The sequence below is a fragment of the Strigops habroptila genome, chromosome Z, assembly GCF_004027225.2.
Source record: "Strigops habroptila isolate Jane chromosome Z, bStrHab1.2.pri, whole genome shotgun sequence".
Lineage (NCBI taxonomy): Eukaryota > Metazoa > Chordata > Aves > Psittaciformes > Psittacidae > Strigops > Strigops habroptila.
Window position 1 is genome coordinate 90,201,091 of NC_044302.2, and position 18,662 is coordinate 90,219,752.

The window sequence follows — 18,662 nt, forward strand, 5'->3', positions numbered from 1 at the left end:
TGAACTCATGGAATTCTAAGAGTGAATGGAGCCCCAAATCACTTAGTTTGCCAAAATAGTAGATAAAATAATTTACCCAGTCATAAATCTGGCTGTTGTGGTATAATATTCTTGGGATACTTGTTCTTTGAAGAGATTTTCTATTTTCTGCCAGGTTCCCATATCAGGAAACTTGTCATAAAAGGGCTTGGATTACATTAAGTTACTGTATTTCCTGTTTACTGCAGTGATTCTAGTTTGAAAAGTGACTCTCAGTAGAAATTCATGCTTTGAAGCTATTTGAAAAATAAAAACTCCATCTATGTTTCAGCATGGCTGAGACAAATAAAACTGGATCTGCGGTTTATAAACTATGCCTATGTAACCTGCATCTGTCAGTATTTTAATAACTGTTCTTCAGTATTCTGCCTTAAACAGCTTATAAAATAAGTAGTTCTGACATTAAAATACATTCTGAACACATCATTCACTTGTGTTAAGGTGCTACTGCTTAGTATGATATTTCTAATAACTTTTTTTCATGTTCTAGGAGCCACAATTTAAGAATAAGATTGTAGGAGAAAATGACATAACCCTGCAATGTGTAGATCAAATCTATGGAGGTAAGTCAGCTTTCCCATCCTGTTTTACCATGCCTCCAACTTCTAAGTGTCTTGTAGTCTTGTGCTCTTTGTGCATGTACGTCCTTATTGGAAAACTGATAGAGTGGACACTGTGGAGACCAGGAATGGGTAGTCTAGTAAAAACAGATGCAGATATATTTAATGACAAAATGACAGATAAGAGATATAGAAGAACTGAGTCTTATCCCTAAAGCTTGTTAAAGCTACATTTTTGTCTTGTTGGGATAGACAAAACAATTCCTTCAAAATCCCATGCTTCAAAGAAGAGTGTACCTTGAAAAGTCTCTGATTAAGATTGGTACACAAGGATCTTCCAGTGTGTTGACTACTCCTATAAGTATGGAGATGTTCACTTCATTTGAGCAATAGCACTGCAGAGCAGTGCAGATAGCAAATTCCCAAACAATGTTTTGTTTGTCTAAGGGAGCTTTGTTTTATGAGATTCATGGTGTCTTCAAAATAGCAAATAAGGTAGAAAATGAGGTTTTAATTTACAATTAAATCAGTGAGTGTTCTGCAGCAGGGCTTACAGGTATGCCTGTATTGCTAAAAAAGCTAAATAAGAATGGGGCTGGTCACTTGTAAATAGTAGGAAAGGCTTTATTGAGAAGCCTGATCTTGGACAGGTGTTAGAGTATTTAGAGTGTGTATGAATGGTGGTGTGGATTTGTGAAGGAGCGGACTAGGGGGAGACTAGTGAAAGCTGGTTATAAGACACTGTTTAGTCTCATATACAACGGCCTAGCTGGCAGCACTTGAAGTACTGAAAATATATATCCTCAAACAGAAGTGAACAAAGGGCTCTCCTGGGGACTTTGTGGTGGTTTAAAAGAAATAAGTAGTTTTTAGGAACATGGAATTATCTCAGTTTGACTTTCCTTTGGGCAAAACTACTAAAATATGCTCTTTGAGCATCTTAGAACTTTGAACTTACTATGCAGTCAGAATGCGAACAGAAATAATCACTCAGCAGCTGGCTTTCTGCAAGTTTGTTTTCTACCTTGCAGGAAGTACCTTGAGTTGGTTTAAGAAAAATGAATTTGAGTATATTAGCACAGGAGCTTGCCAGTCTGTGTTATGACTTGTGTTTTGACTTGTTAAAACTTGGGCTTGAATTAGTTTCTTTCAGATTTTGAAGAGTCAAGCAGGGGTAGCTTTATCAACAGACATCTTTCTGATATTTACTTAGACTTTTTAATTTTGCAGTTTATGATGAGAAAAAGAAACTTCTAACTGGACAACTGAGAAAATACCCAGAAAAGTTAATTATCTACTGTAAAGACCTTAGGGTATTTAATTTCTGTCTGAGATACACAAAAGAAGAGGAAGTGAAAAGAGTAAGTGTAGTAACTTTATTTTTCTTTATTAAGCTTAGTGTCGAGTGTTTAGTTGTGGGGGTGAGGGAGGGATGAAATTCACTGAGAGATTCCTTAAACTTGAAGTGTTTTCTGATCATTCCCAATTGAGAGAGAAAATAAAAGTCTGGTTTGTAGCTCACCTTCTTCATTAAACATGGTTATGTATAGCAGTTGAAGATCGGATGCACTGGCTTTTTGAAGAAAATGGGAGTACTATATGAAATCAGCTCAGGCAAACTTGTGAAGCTGTTCTGTTTGTGATATATAACCTTATTATTTTAGACTTCAGCCTTTTCCATGTGAAAACAGTTAGTTTCCTGATAACTAAAGTTCTTTTGACAGATTAATTTGAACTCCAAACTAGGAGTCTACTGCCTGTATTTAAATAATAAGGATCATTTTGGAAGTTGAACATGTGTAATACTTGTTGTTAAGCCAAGTAGAAACAGTATCTTGCAGACAACGGAGAAAGCTTTCTAACAATCAGTTTTCAGCTGTTGGGGATGGAACCCATTGAACAGTTTTGTTTAAAACTGGGCTGGTAAAAATGTTTTTTTGTGTTGACAGTCTTGCTCTGTGTTGGGGTGTTAACTTTTGGTCCTTTCCTAGATCGTCAGTGGTATACTTCACCATAGCCAGACTCCTAAGCTGCTTAAACGCTTGTTTCTGTTCTCTTATGCATCAGCTGCCCCAAACAACACAGGTAAATAGTTTTTCTGTTTTTGATTTGTCTTTGTTGCATACTGTTAGTTCCTTAAGCAGTCTGGGATGCTTGGTAGCTGAGTTTGTGCTTGGGTTATGACTCTGCTCTGCTGGCAGATGGCCTCAGAAGATTAATTTTTCTGTTGCTATACATTGTTAGACTTGTTGCTAAAAAATTTCTAAATTTCTACTGTTGCTTTCTGTGTCCTTCAACATAGTTACATAGGAACTTTCCAAGCAAGAGTAGCATCACTGGATTGAAAGCTTACATATGTGCAAATACTTTTCATGTGCCTCTGACTAGAGTCAGAGCTTCTTTCTCATCTCGAAAATATTTTGCTTATTTTATCAGTGTGTTTTTTCCATACTGCTGAAGTGAACCAAATATCTTGCTCTTAATTCTTAAATTGTTACATTTTCAGTGACATCTCACAAAGTATTTCCCTTTCTGCTCTTATTTGCAAGTGATCTGCTTCTCCTAGGCAACTGCAAAAAAAGCACATAGGTTTGCATAGCAAGATTTCAGTAGACATTTGACTTCCTCTTATAGCTAACTTATTACATAATCTTCCCACTTGATCAAACTTGGCTGAGTTATATAGTAAGCTGCAAAATTCAAGATAAAAAGTTGTCAGTGCACTTTTTAGCATTTCAAAGTTCAGACTTCAACTGAAGTAATAGCAATATGTTGAATTAAGAACCCGATCCTTAGTGCACTAGGAACACCTATTCCTTTCACAAGGGGAAGTTTTGATGTACCCAAGTTATTAATCAGACACTTATCAAAATATATCAAGAAATTACAGAACCTTTGAGGTTAAAATAAATCTATGGAGATCATCTAGTCATGTTCCTGTTCATCTGCCCCTCTTTAGAGTAGGCTTAACTACAGCAAGCTTACCAAGTCATTTCAGTTGGGTTTTGAATGCCTCCAAGGACAGAGTCCACAACCTCTCTGGACAGCCTGTTTCATTATTTGGCTGTCCTCATAGTGAAAAAGCTTATTATCATGTTTAAATGGGATTTGCTGTGCTTCAGGTTGTGCACAATGCCTTGTGTCATGTCACTGAATGCAACTGAGTCTAAATCCATCTTCTTTACTCTCCTCCCCTGCTTACACCCCCAGTCAGGTGTTTATCACACTGGAAAGATTTCTTGCCCCTCTGTGCCCTTGCTCTGCCTTCTCTTCTCCAGGCTGAATGATCCTAGGTCTCAATCTTTCCTCATATCAGGTCCTTCCAGCCCTTTAATGATGTTAGTAGGCCTTCTCTGGACTTGGTCGAGCAAGCCTGTGCTTGTCTTGTACTGGGGAGCCCAGCCCTGGACAACAGCACTTCAGGCAAGGTCCCACCAGTGCTAAGCTGAGAACAACATTCACCTCATTCAACCTATAGGCAATGGTTTTCCTAATGCAGCCCCTGAATTCATTGTCTGCCTTTGCATGGGCATATTGCTGGCTCAGGTAGTTCCTTCAGGCTCCCTCTGTGGCTGGTGTTCAGTTTGAACTATAGACATCAGAAAGACTATCAGCTTTTCCAGGTATAGATGAAGTAAATGTGGGAATGGCCTAGTTTTTATAGCATTGAAGAGTTGTGCCAGAATTCTTTCATATTTTAGTAACTATTTTCAATAATGCCTAGGTTTTGCTCTTTATGAAGTTGTTACGGGACAAACCAAGTAGAATTTAGAAATAGGGGTTTATTATTAGGCCTCTTAAGGTCTGATACTCTTAAAAATCTTAAGTTGTCCCTTAGAGCTCATTAGTAATACTCTGTTTCCAGCTATAAATTTTTCATCTACTGTATCTTCTTAAGGTGGAAAGTTTCAACTTGCCATTGTACCTTCCATGGAAATTCTAGCTGTGTTTGGTATTTCAGTGTTAGCTGATGTTGCAGGAAACTTAATTATGATGGATGTCTAAAACAATTGGATTTACTCCATAAATTATATGGTTATTATACAAGATCTGAGGCTAAATCAACCTGCTGTTGTAACTCTTGCTGAGGTCGCTAAATAGAAATACAAAAGTTCTCAGCTGAAATGATTGAGACTGAATTGCTGTAATCAATTTTCTTCTCTTACCAAGTGCCTAAAATTTTCTATTCCGTGCAAAATTCCTATCTGTGATGAAAGAATAAACTTTAAATGAAATGCAATGCCTGAATTGCAGAAAGGCTTTTGGTATGATTACTAATTCTACATTTAAGTCTATATTGTTAGATGCCAGTCAGCTGCGCTAGTATACAGTGGCATTTGCTGCTCGGCATCCTGGGTTTTGGCCTGGAAGTGAGGACAACCTCAACTGTATCAAAGTTCTGTAAGAACTGTAGGAGAAACTATTCCTGAATTGTTTAGTTAAAGCAGTATTTGACAGAAAGATGTGCTGTTAAAGATCAGACAGGAGCAGTGTGTTATACAAAGGCATTTTATCTTTGACTTGGATTTCTGTGCGTAAGAGTTCTTCCTTGCTTACCTTAATGAAAACTAACTACTTGATTTAGGAATGCTTTCATGTTAGAGTTCATGATGGTCTGCAAAGTTAACATTATTATGTCTGATAGATGGAAGAAACCAAACTGTGATGTTTGATACTCTTGAGGACTGGCGTGATGAATTGGAGCGGACCAAAGGGAATGTGAAATACAAAGCAGTGACTACCAATGAAGGCTACAAAGTCTCTGAAAAGTAAGCTTGCCCTGGTTAATAGTGAGCTTTGGATATAAGTGTCATTAAGATTTGCAAAAATCAGTGCTACCTTTGAGCATTATACGATTGTTTAGGGGTCTTTGGGTGGTTTTTTGGGGTGGTTTTTTTTGGTTTTTTTTAAGATCTGGTTTCCATTTTGATTTATGGGATACTTTTGATTTGGGACCTCAGGAGATGATCTTACACAACCCCTCCTCTGGCAGGGTTAACTTCAACATCAGGTCAGGCTACTCAGGAATAGAAAATATGTAGGTCTGGTACCTACACTTCTGTCATACTTACTGGTTAGGATGGCATTTTCTCAGTCATGTACCTTTACTCAGCTAAAATTTTAAGTTACATGCATGAGATTTTCTGTTTAGCTGTGGGACTGAGTGGGGAAAAAATAACTGGTTTAAAGCATGTCTGCAGAATGTGCTGATGGAAGTTAAGTTGTGTTGTCTTTAGTAGAAGGTTAGAGATGTGTGCTTCTACCAGTTTAGCTAAGTAGCATCTGTTGGTGAACGTCTTAGGATGTATACAAGGCTTTGTGTACTCCTGCTTAATAGTCAGATCCTGAAAGGCTACAAAGACCTTGGATATAAAGATCAATTTTCAATGGAGTCCAAAATATTTATTCTAGAACTGTCTTGAGAGACCCAAGCTGAGGTTACGTACTTATCTTTGTTTCTTCTTTGGGCCTTGAACATTGACAGTGTTGGCTGATACTGGAAATTCATAATAAAATTACATTCTTTAATTGTGATGTGAATGGCTTAGAAGGCATGGAAACAGAACTAGTTCTCTAATAGTAAAAAGGAATCTTTTGAAACAAGAAGTGAGAGAACCGAGGTGGTAGTAACAAGTGATGTTACAATTAAATGTAGGACTTAATTGCAGCCTTGGAAAGACAGGGTAATGTAGCAGTGAAAATAATGAAGAGCTCCAGATTGGAAGAAACCTTATTCAGCTGAAAGTAAAGGGAGGGTGTTGAGGACAGTATAATTATACTGTAGGAAAGATTATTGTAGCAGTAAGGTGAATATATAATTAACATGTGGGCTAGAACACTCATCAGTGAAATGAACTTGGAGGTTGTTCTTTGTTCAGTTCTTAAGTGCAAAAATCTTCTCTCTTATCTTAGGCTACCTTTGTATTTTGTTGTTCCCATATGTGTTTCTGAAGAGAGTATCTTGAAGTATGAAGGCAGAGGCATTCCTGTAAGTATATATGTGTGGCTGAGGGTAAGAAATCTTATTGAGAAGGCAAAATTCCAACTAGCATTTTGGATATTAGTGCATATTATTTTCAAAACTTTTTTTTTATAGCTCACACATATACCTAGTCATCTATAGAAGGGGGAACAGATGTTGAAAGAAGTGCTCAAAGTAGTCTATATTCTCTTAAACAGTACAAAGCAAAATATATATGTATGGTTGACAGCATCCATTTACTTGTCAGATCTCTAATGTCCTATAGTCTACTTATAATACTAGTCTGTGTAGCCATCAGCCTGCTTTTCATTAGACTGATTACTGATTGGCATCTGTCTGGAGCAGGATGTAGGGCTTCAAATGCTATTTGGATACTGAGGTGAAGACCATGCATGTACAGGTAGAGCTGAATAGTTCTAGTTACCTAGCTTGGGTAGTGGTAAGTACTGTGGCTTTGATGATGCATCACTTTTACAAAGCCAGGTAGCCTAATTGAAAAACTAGCTCTACCAGTTTCAACAGAAAATGAAGTTGAATGTATTTGCACCTCATAGCAAACTGGCTTTGCCTTTCTGCCTTATACCAGAGTTTAAGAACCAGTAAAGCAGAGTAGATAGCAACAAGGAGCAAAGTAACTTCATTTATGAAGGCTTACATTAGTTGTGGTATGTCTGTCAAATTTGCCAAGGAAAATGATGTTCACTTCATGCTTTTAAATTAATTGGTTGGTGGAGAAGATAGTGCTGTGCTGTTCTGCCTAAGTTGTCCTTTCAGATAGTGAAACTCAAAATAGCTTGGTTCACTTGTTCTCAGTAGTTGACCAGGCAAATTATAGTGGCTGTTACACAGAAATGGAAGTGAGTTTTGAATGCATCTTGCGTTCCTAGAATCATAGAACAGTTTGGTTGGAAGGGACCTTTAAAGGATGTCTAGTAATACCTGTAACTATGCAATCTTATTCAGTTGTGAAAAGTTCAATATCTTATTTCCTGTGCCTGGATGACCCTTTATGTGTGAGTCATGTGGAAAAGCACGACAGTGTAGCTGTTATGAGTTATCTCAAGGCTGAACTGTAAGAAAAATACAACTATATCTATGTGGAGAAACTGATCGCTAATATGAGTTTCTTCCAAAAGCCATCTTGCTGTGGCGTATCTTTCAAAGTAATTTGGCCATAGATGTTTTGGGGTTTTTTTTGGTTTTTTTGGTTTTTTTGTTTAATGAGAGCAGTAGTGGAATCATAGAATCACAGCATGGTTTGGGTTGGAAAGGACCTTAAGATCATCTAGTTCCAACCCCCCTGCCATGGGCAGGGACACCTCACACTAAACCATGTCGCCCAATACTCTGTCCAACCTGGCCTTGAACACTGCCAGGGATGGAGCATTTACCACTTCTCTGGGCAACCTGTTCCAGTGCCTCACCACCCTCACAGTAAAGAACTTCTTCCTTGTATCTAATCTGAACTTCCCCTGTTTAAGTTTGAAGCCATTACCCCCTTGTCCTGCCACTACAGTCTCTAATGAAGAGTCCCTCCCCAGTATCCTTATAGGCCCCCTTCAGATACTGGAAGGCTGCTCTGATGTCTCCACGCAGCTTCTCTTCTCCAGGCTGAAAAGCCCCAACTCTCTCAGCCTGTCTTCATATGGGAGGTGCTCCAACCCCCTGATCATCCTCATGGCCCTCCTCTAGACAGCTCCAAGAGCTCCATGTCCTTCTTATGTTGAGGACATCAGAACTGCAGACAGTGCTCCAAGTGGGGTCTCACAAGAGCAGAGTAGAGGGGCAGGATCACCTCCTGCTGGTCATGCTTCTTTTGATGCAGCCCAGGATACGGTTGGTTTCTGGGCTGCAAGCACACACTGAAGCTGGCTCATGTTGGGTTTCTCATCAACCAACACCCCCAAGTCCTTTTCTGCATGGCTGCTCTGAATCTCTTCTCTGCCCAGCCTGAGGCTGTGCCTGGGATTGCCCCGACCCAGGTGTAGGACCTTGCACTTGACTTGGTTGAACTTCATGAGGTTGGCATCGGCCCATCTCATAAGCGTGTCAAGGTCCCTCTGGATGGCATCCCTTCCCTCCAGTGTATCAACCGAACCACACAGCTCGGTGTCGTCGGCAAACTTGCTGAGGGCGCATCAATCCCACTGTCCATGTCGCCGACAAAGATGTTGAACAGGACCGGTCCCAACACCGATCCCTGAGGGACACCACTCGTTACTGGTCTCCAACTGGACTTTGAGCCGTGGACCACAACTCCTTGTGTGCGGCCATCAAGCCAGTTCTTTATCCACTGAGTGGTCCATCTGTCAAATTGATGTCTCTCCAATTTAGAGACAAGGATGTCGTGCGGGACAGTGTTGAACGCTTTGCACAAGTCCAGGTAGATGATGCCAACTGCTCTGCCCCTGTCCATCAGTTCCATGGCTCCATCATAGAAGGCCACTAAATTGGTCAGGCAGGATTTCCCCTTAGTGAAGCCATGTTGGCTGTCACCAACCACCTCATTGTTTTTCATGCGCCTTAGCATGCTTTCCAGGAGAATCTGCCCCAAGATTTTGCCCGGCACAGAGGTGAGGCTGACTGGTCTGTAGTTCCCTGGGTCTTCCACCTTCCCCTTCTTGAAAATGGGGGTTATATTATCCTTTTTCCAGTCATCAGGAACTTCACCTGACTGCCAGGATTTTTCAAATATGATGGGCAGTGGCTTAGCAACTTCATTCACCAGCTCCTTCAGGACCCGCAGGTGGATTTCATCAGGTCCCATGGACTTGTGCACGTTCAGGTTCTTAAGATGATCTCGGACCTGATCCTCTCCTACAGTGGGCCTAAGGTCTTCATTCTCGCAATCCCTGCATCTGCCTTCCAAGACTTAGGTGGTGTGGTCAGAGCATTTGCCAGTGAAGACTGGGGCAAAGAAGTCATTTGAGAACCTCAGCCTTCTCCAAATCTAGGGTAGAAGTAATGTTCTGCTATAATCTGACATTTTATATTTCCCTGTGCCTGTATAAAGCTTAACTTAAAACTTGCAAGTGATAACACTGTGTTGAGGCATGCCTGTATTGAGGCATGCTGCAGATGTAAAAGTTTGCTTCTATTGATGAGTTCACTGAATATACCAAAAATTCAATGAAGCACAGCATAGAGAAATTTCTTGTAATCACTTGTTACTTAAGAAATACTTTGTACTGAACAGTTTACCAATTTATATCACCTGGTCAATGTTTTTGTGCAGATTTGGTGTTGGTCTTGCCATAATGGTGCTGCTCTTCTCAAAATGTCTGCATTTCCCAAAGAACAGGATGACATCGCTTCACAAACACAAAAAGCCTTCTTGGATGGGTCAGTAATAGCTATTCTGTCCACAACACTTTGCTTGGTATGGACCTTGCTTCTCTTTTTCCATATATGCTTTATCTTTAAGCTTGCACGCATCAGGAAACAAGTTCTAGATCTAAAAGTAGTTTTCTGTAGTGGAATGGGTTTAATCCCTTGGCCTAACAGCATCTATCAATTGTGCGGGACTGTAACATCACTGAAGGCTTTGTGGAAATACACGCACGTGTCGGATGAACGTGTACAAACTGTGGTGTATTATTAGGTAAAGCAGCACCAAAGCCTGTATTTAAGTACAGCTAGTGTAACATTAGCTGGTGGGCTTAATTGTGTTTGCAAGTAAGAGAAGTGTGGACTCCATCTCTAAACATGGATTTTTCAAGCTGAGATTTAAGTTTCTCTGAACTCTGCTGTCTTATGAGAACTAGATTCATGTTCTTAAATAACTTTAAAGTGACCTAAAATGACTGAGACAATCTAGCAGTTCACTACTGCTACTTTCATATGTGATGACAGACAGCAATTTGACTCAGCTGAGGTAGTGAGCTGAATTAACTCAGCAGTTTGAGAAATGACAAAGTTAACATAAGGGCAGGAGCAAAGCTGCCTGGCTGAGAGTTACTGCAAGAACAAAAGATGGCTCTTTTTCTCCTCCGCTTTCGCTAACCTGTTGGGTGTCCTTGAGAAAACTTCTCTCCTTGCAGCAAGCTATTAGATCAGGCTGGTATGTATGGTTTTTATTGCTTCACTGCTAGCTCCTTTATCTTCATAGGTGAAGAACCCATGAATTACATAGAACTAACAGAAAATAGCTTGATTAGCCTCTTAAAACCTTTCATTTATAAAATTAATCATACTTGGATGGGAAACCTTTTGACCCTTCCTGCATTTGCTCTTACGTTTCTCCCCTGAAATGGAGAAGTTTACATGAGTTATAACTCTTCTTAATGCTATTTCATAATGTGAAAGTAAGTAAAACTAGCAGTAAGCTGTAACAAGGCATCAGTTGGTATTTTGATCCCTTGTCTGGGGTCATCTGAACTTGAGATAGTATTGGTGGTTTTCTTTGCTATGCAGTACTGGTGGTTAACCACTAATGCTTAAAAATGTATCTACAAATTGTCTGTAAGGGTGTGTTAACATGCCATTGTAATAGTGGTCTGAACTCAAGCACACAGCAGATGTTTACAATTAATGGCTTTTTATTGAAAAAGCTGTTCAGAGCCAGATCTTCCAGCACAAATTGTTTACTTCATCTTGGAACAAGTATTGTAATTGACAAATGATTGCTTTCCCTCCATTATCTTATCTGATGCAACTTCCAGTAGGTCTAGTAACCTGCATTTCTGATGTGGAACATGTAGTTCTCACTTAAAGCAGGTTACTGTGCTACAACGTACAGGAAACAAAGTACTCTGTCCTGTCATAGCAATGCCTGCAAGGCGTTCCTTCTGAACTATGAGTTAGAGCAGCTTCTCCCAAATCTTGACAATAGAAAGCCAGCATGACAACAGAGGTATTTACTAAGCTGATGTTCATCTGAGCTCTGGAGAGTGAATGGGAGATGTTCTGGGTCCAAACCAAAGCTTCATCTAGCCTGGTATTTTTTCATCTCCTTCCAGGGGAAAAAAAATAGCAGCTATGTAGGAAAGTACAAGGCAGGTATGCCATCTTGTTTGAGTCCAAATTGTTTCTTCTTTCTTTTACTCCTGTGTTTCGGTAGCAGACCTAGCAGCTAGGTATCATAATGTAAGTGGTCGGTAATAGTCTAGAAAAATAGTGTCTGCTAGATGGTTTGGGTTTTTCTTTCCATCTCTTCTTTCTGAATTCATCTCTAAATCTGTTAGTAAAGTAATTTTTGTGTTGTTTAGTGAAGACAATACTAAAGAAGCAGTAGTAAAAAACAAGTAATGTTCGTAATATTCATAACTGCACAAATATACACAAATACCATTTTATCGGTGGAACAGTTAAGAGCAGCAACACTTGTCAAAAGCTTGTAGACAAGCTTCCAGTCAGTATTTAAAAGTGCTCGAAGGCCATTAGCATTCCAGGTGTATATCCTTTGTTATTCAGCTTTTTCCCAAACCATGCCTATTAACTTTGTCTTCAGTAATAATAGTTGGTGCATTATTTGGCTTGTGAAGCAGGTGGCTTTAATCTCTTGATGATTTGATTTAGAATCTATAAGACAATTAGCAAACCTCCCTATGAACTCCTGAAGATGGATGACTTGTCAAGCAGCCTTCCCTCTCTGCAAGATATCCAGACAGCATACACAAGATTTAAACAACTGTTTTTGATAGGTAAGTCAAACTTTGAAGTAGTCTTTTGTCTCTAAAGTGACTTAGCTGCAAAGCATAACAATCATGTTTTATGTCTCATGAATGCAGTCCTTGTCTTGATTGGTGTCTTGATTTTAATGGTGGTTAAAAGCAGATTTTTAAATATAGCTGAAGTCTATTTTTAAATATAGCTGAAGTCACAACATGCTTGTGACTGGCATGTTAAAAGAGATTTGTAGTTCTTAGACTCACTACCTCTGGCTAAGCAGTCACAGTATCTGCAAGAGTGACTGGAGTTTAAATGGTAGTTGTAATATACCAGCTGGATCAAAATTTGTGGGAGAGCTTTTTCAGTCTTGTGGGATGCATTGAAATTGAATGTTAAGTGTTAACCTTTTAAGCCTTTGTGCCATGTCAAGAGATGAGTCTAAATACCAATTTATTTTTGCACTAGCTTTTGTTACAAACTAGTCACATCACAAAACATGTGAAGCAGAGCTTGCTTAAAATTGTCACTGGCTGTAGGACTAAAACATGGCTACTGTAAATAGTAAGTCTACTTGAAAGAAGTAAAAGTGAGAGTTATGTGAAAGTATAAGCTAGGCTTTTGGACATTATGAGATTAACTATATACTGCTGTCATGAAACAGTGCTTTGACTTCACGTCTTGGCATGAAAAAAGCTCCATGCCACATTGCAACTGTGCAGTGTGCCACTGGGCTATTTTGGGCAGTGGGCCCTCTACAAGATAATGAGGGTCAATATTGCAATAGCCTCTAGTGGCATGCAGAACACTGGGGCAGTTCACCTGCGGCTGTTGATGTGGGATGTAACTGAAGATCATTGAGAAATTGAGTATTTGTAGCATAGCCTATAGACAGTAACTAAGTCCTACTGGTTTTATACATGGAATTTAGCTGGTAAGTTGATATTGATTGCAAATGAATGGTTTCTGGCAAATATGTATTGAAGCTCTGGGTGTTCAGCTCTGGGCACCCCAATATAAGAAGGACGTGGAGCTGTTGGAGCGAGTCCAGAGGAGGCCACGAAGATGCTTTGAGGGCTGGAGCACCTCTCCTATGAAGATATGCTGGGAGAGTTGGGCTTCTTCAACATGGAGAAGGGGTGGCTCTGCAGAGACCTTTGAGCAGCTTCCAGTACCTAAAAGGGGTCACCAAGAAATCTGGAGAGGGGCTTTTTACAAGGGCATGTAGTGATAGGACACGGGGGGATGACTTTAAACTGAAACAGGGTAGATTTAGATTAGATACTAGGAAGATTAGGAAAAAGTTCTTTACAGTGAGGCACTGGCACAGGTTGCCCAGAGAAGCTGTGGCTGCCCCATCCCTGGCAGTGTTCAAGGCCAGGTTGGACACAGGGGCTTGGAGCAACCTGCTCTAGTGGAAGGTGTCCCTGCCTGTGACACGGGGAGTTGGAACTAGATGATACGCTCAAAGTCCCTTCCAACCCAAACCATTCTATTTCTCTGTGAACTTCCAGTATAGCTTAACTTTCCTAAACACATGTCTAAACTGAAGTTTCAGTTATAAAAATTCTCATTAAGCAAAGCAGAAACCACAGTAGTGTAGCTGCTTTCAAGAGGATTTTGATGGGAACAGCTTGGATCCTCTTAAATTGATCCTTTTATTTGAAATGTGGTAAAAGCAGATGCTGGCTTTGCTAGAGTGCTCAGAAGTCTCAGTGTATGCCACTTGCCCACATACTTAGAGACTTTGAACACTTCAATTCTCAAATCCTTGTGAAGTATTTCTTTATTATCCTACAAGATAGGAAGGAAGGGAAAGCTTGCTCTCTATTGTGATCTTATTAAGCAATATACCTTGAGTAAGAGGTAAAACAAGCTGCAAGTATTTTGTTGTGTCTTTAAAAAGAAGTTCCTGTTTTGTCTTAGAGATAACTTTGTCGGAGGGAGAATTGCCAGACCAAGCAGTTGTTTCTACAGGCCTGCATGCATGTTGTTGAGTCTAGTTGTGGTTGAATGTGACAGAACAAAATGAACAGCCAGCCACACCTAATCTGATGCTATTGTGGAGAGCTAGTTTCTATGGTCAGGGTGAAATGAATCAGGGAAAGAGATTTTATTTTTTTTTTTTCTCCTTTAAATGCATAATGAGCAGAAGCATGAGCAGGCATGGGGGCAGAACAGCTACAGGAACAAAATAGATATATGCCTGTGCACTTGAGGATCAAAGATGCAAGTTGCAGAAACAGCAGAAATGAGTGTGTGTTGGAATTAAACATTGAAAGGATACAGAGACACTGGGAAGTGAAAAGTTATACAGAAACATGCAGAACTGAAACTATCAGGAAGAGGATAGGGAAGGAGGGGAGTGTGGTGTACCTCAATTGTTCCTCAATAGCAGAACTGTCTTGACCTTGGGCTTCAGGGTTTGTGCCTTATGCAGGAAAGGTAATCTGTTCTGGTTTTAATTGACCATATCAGTTTGAGAGCTTTCCAGTTTCTGCATACTGGCTTTGATTCAGGGGAGGAGGGGAAGGCAATAGAGATTTAGGTTGCATTTAAAAAGCTACAAAAAAGCTATTTAAGTTCATAAGAGTTTAATGATTTTGTGGTATTGTATTTGGCCTCCTGGTTTATTTTAGCTATTCCCTTTTTGATGCATTTCAATGCCTCTTCAGCTGTAGTGAAAACTGTTTAAAACCTTTTACGGATAGTCTTGCATGCTGTAAATTTGTGTAACCGAAAACACATTTGTGTTTCTGACTCTAATGGTAATGACTTTCAAAATCCAGCCTCCTTATGTTAAGCTTTACACAGATCATGCTTGATTGAGAGTCAATGCAACTGGAACGTGGAAGAACCATCACTTCCTATTAAACTTCTTTTCCTTTCCGATTTTGTCAGCAGATTTATTTACTTGGTTTGGTTGCTGTGAGCCTACAGCATACTTTTCCTAAAAGTCTATGGTGCTATAAAAACTTTACTGGTGTTTGTAGGACTACTTCACTTCCTCATTTAGTTATAAGGTGTTTACTTACCAGTGATCAGAATTTACTGACTCCTTAGTATTGATTGGTTTATAGCAGTTCATAATGGAAGAGTAATGGATGGCTGTTAATTAGCACTACACATGTGAACAAGCCAATTTTTTTTGTGGGTTTTTCTTTCAGATAACAGTACAGACTTCTGGGCAACTGATGTGAAATGGTTTTCGTTACTGGAGAGCACAAACTGGCTAGAGATAATCAGGTTTGCTATATCTCTAACTTTCTGTGTTTCAAATTAAGTACACTTCTGGGTTTTCTAGCTAATTTCTTGAAATATGATGACACTCTTCACCTCCAGTAGGAATGAAATTTAGGACAGGTTTATAATCCCATTTACGTACCTTATTTTTACAATTTGAGACAGTATTTTTACAGTGCAGGCTTGTGTTAAGCCTCCACACTAAAATAACTTGAAGCAGCAGATCATTCCAATTACAACTCTTCCAGCATACCCATTAAAACTATAGGTCCAGTAATTTCCCTCCTGCATTTAGTCACCTTCTTTTCAAACTGAAGAATACTACTTGTTTCTTGCATGAAACCTAATCTGTGTCTCTGACTAGCCTTGCCATTCTGCTCTGTACTCTCTACTTCTGTAATATCCTTTAGGACAGGATGAACTGCAGTATTCAAGATGTTAGCCCACCAAATATTTATAAAATGACAGTTGTTCTCACTTTTGTCCCCTTCCTCTTCTAATCATTCCTCAAGTTCTTTTTTAATTCTCTCAGCAGTCCACAGTGAGTAAGTATTGGAATGGTGTTGGCTAACTTACAGCTTGTTATAGTGGAATGTTGAGGGGCTTTGTTTTCAGTGTTATTTTGTGCTAGCTCTATTGTCTGCCAGTTTATTCTGTGGTAGGCTTGTTAGCATGAAGTGCTTCTGCAGTCAGCTTCAGTTCTTTCTAGTCTTAATAACAGTCAATACTGATAGTTATTCATTCCTTTATCCAAAATTTAAATGTATGTTGAATGAGAGGTTCCAGTGAAGATCTTAGGTGGAGAAATGCATTGACATAACCAAGATTAAAAGTAGTTTAAAGTGAATACCAGCACAAGTTCCTATCCTTACATTGTTTTGGAACTGGTCATTTTCATACTTAGACCCAGTTGCTTCCTGGATCAGGCTGTTCTTGGCTCTTGTAGTTAGTAGGAATGCCTTCTCAGCTATTCTGGATGCTAGAATAAGGAATCTGACAACTCCACACTCAGGAAATAAACTGTCCCCTTCTACTAGTGACCTAAGCAGTTGCAAGAATCCTAACTTGTGTGCAAACTTTTGCTGAAAATAACCAATTTTATGAAGAATTAGGTCTAGAAACCTAGACCTATTATATCTGGTGATCTTTAACTCCACTTGGTCTTCCATGTGTAATGGTAATCTCTGAACAAATTCTTTCTGCATGTTTACAAGATCTGATTGCTGATACTTCCCTCTGCATCTTAAAACCATACTGTGGGAGAAATGTAGTATGTAGTAGATTACAACATAAGTGTGGTGATGTTGACTCTTTCTAGGATAGAGATTTGGCTCTTGGCAATGGTAGTACTTTAGTGTGTGTGTAATGGCTGCTATTGATCCAGAAGAAAGTATTGTATTACAAACGTGCAATTGGAAATGCATGACCAATGGCCAAACAAAGATACTTCTTGAACTGTTAAGTCTCAAGAGCAAACTTTCTTCATTTGCAGAAGTTGAGAATGGTCTTGTTGTTTTAAAGTCAAGTTTCAGTAGTATGACATTCTAACTCCTTTTAGGAGAAACTAATGTAAGAAACCTAAAATGCCATGAAAATATTCACTTTATCTGTACCACAACAGGCGAGTTTTGAAGAAAGCAATAGAAGTTGCGGAATGTCTGGAAAGACAGCAGACAAATGTTCTCCTTATAGGTAAGAATTCACTAAGATTATCCTATATATATATTTTAATTTCTTTTGAATTTCTTTAGATACAGCTTAAGCTGTAAGCTTACAATTATGGTAAAGGCTGGTAAAATTCATAGAGTACTCAAAGTATTAGACACTTAAATCTTTCACCCTCCTGGAAATGCTTTCTGTAGTTAAAAAAAGCATGGTAAGCTTAGTTACAGGCTAAGAGAAATATACTGTGAACAAGAAGGCTGCTGATAAACTGGTAGTAGAGTCACACTACCTCTTTTTTATGCATTCCTGTTTCCTAACTTCTGTTAAATGTCTCCTAGACCCTTTTGCTGTACACTAAGGTAGGGGGGACACACATACACGAAGAACATGGAGCATGAAAACGTTCTAAAAGGATTTTTTTATGTTCTAGATACACACTGAATACTATGTAGTTTCTTTATTAAAAAATCATGGAAGAATACACTTATTGTAGACATCTTGAGCAGTTTGTTTTCTTAGATTGAGTAATCACATGGAAAAACAAAGTCAATGTTTAACCATTAAGCGGGTTTTGGATTAGTAACATAGTAATTTTTTTCCCCACACACTGCCATTTGAGAAACCTAGCATGGGGAAGAGATATTTCTGGAAGACATCAGAAGGGTGAAGAATGCATGATGCATGAGGAGGCAGTTTCACACCTTGTGCAAAGATGCATGCAGGGTAGGAAGGGTAAGGGCAGATAGCTGGCCTGGTAGCATAGAAGGGGCAGTATGTGCTTTATGGCAGACTGGAGGGTGTAGGCATCAAAGTTATAGTAGTAAACCCTTGGGTTTGCAAGTTTTATTGTTGAAGTATTACCCTAGTGTAAATGTACAAGAAACCTTACACTTCTGCAAAGGGGAGTATTAGAAACATGGATTAACTTCTCTCTGATGATGTAACACTTGCAATAAATTGTGTGTTTCTCTGATCTTGAAATACAATTGTGTTTATGTGAAGCTAGCAATACTTGCTTTCTTACCCTAGTTTTAGGAATGGCTTAGTAGACAATGTGGTTTCTGTTGTCTTCTGTAGAAGAGAGCGCTACTGATCTGTGCTGTGTAATCTCTAGTCTGGTTCAAGTGATGATGGATTCATACAGCAGAACAAAGTCAGGGTTTCAGAGCCTTATTCAGAAGGAGTGGGTAATTGGAGGACATGGCTTTTTGGATCGTTGTAACCACTTACATAAAAGTGACAAAGAGGAGGTATGATTTTTTTATTATTCTCCTTACTATTTAAACATTTACTCAGAATAAGGAGGTATTTAGATGTCAGTCCAGAACTTCCAGTTACACTGAGGATCTTTAATTTTGTTTTGGTTTATGGGTTGATATTTTGTACAGTGTCACTATTTTTGCCTTTTAGAGTTCAGCAATGTCTCTGTATCTAACGAGAACAAATGTAAGAATTCCCATTCAATCTTGGAGTCTTTTGAAAGACATGTATCTCATGTCCTTTTAAACCATTAAATGATACTGGTGTCCATAGAAATAACTCAAAAGTGTTTTGCCTATTCCTGT

The 18,662-nt window shown here is 39.2% G+C and overlaps 1 protein-coding gene across 2 annotated transcripts in view; it reads left to right on the plus strand.

The window, feature by feature from the left end:
• MTMR12 (myotubularin related protein 12) overlaps nt 1-18,662 on the plus strand; it is a 35,644-nt gene that overhangs the window by 11,539 nt on the left and 5,443 nt on the right. For both annotated transcript variants that reach the window (XM_030469836.1, XM_030469837.1), the window contains exons 4-13: nt 530-602; nt 1,830-1,960; nt 2,591-2,684; nt 5,245-5,368; nt 6,513-6,588; nt 9,818-9,924; nt 12,100-12,224; nt 15,357-15,435; nt 17,054-17,124; nt 18,175-18,347. In XM_030469836.1, the coding sequence (XP_030325696.1) occupies nt 530-602; nt 1,830-1,960; nt 2,591-2,684; nt 5,245-5,368; nt 6,513-6,588; nt 9,818-9,924; nt 12,100-12,224; nt 15,357-15,435; nt 17,054-17,124; nt 18,175-18,347 (1,053 nt within the window). The remainder of the gene's footprint in view (nt 1-529; nt 603-1,829; nt 1,961-2,590; nt 2,685-5,244; nt 5,369-6,512; nt 6,589-9,817; nt 9,925-12,099; nt 12,225-15,356; nt 15,436-17,053; nt 17,125-18,174; nt 18,348-18,662) is intronic.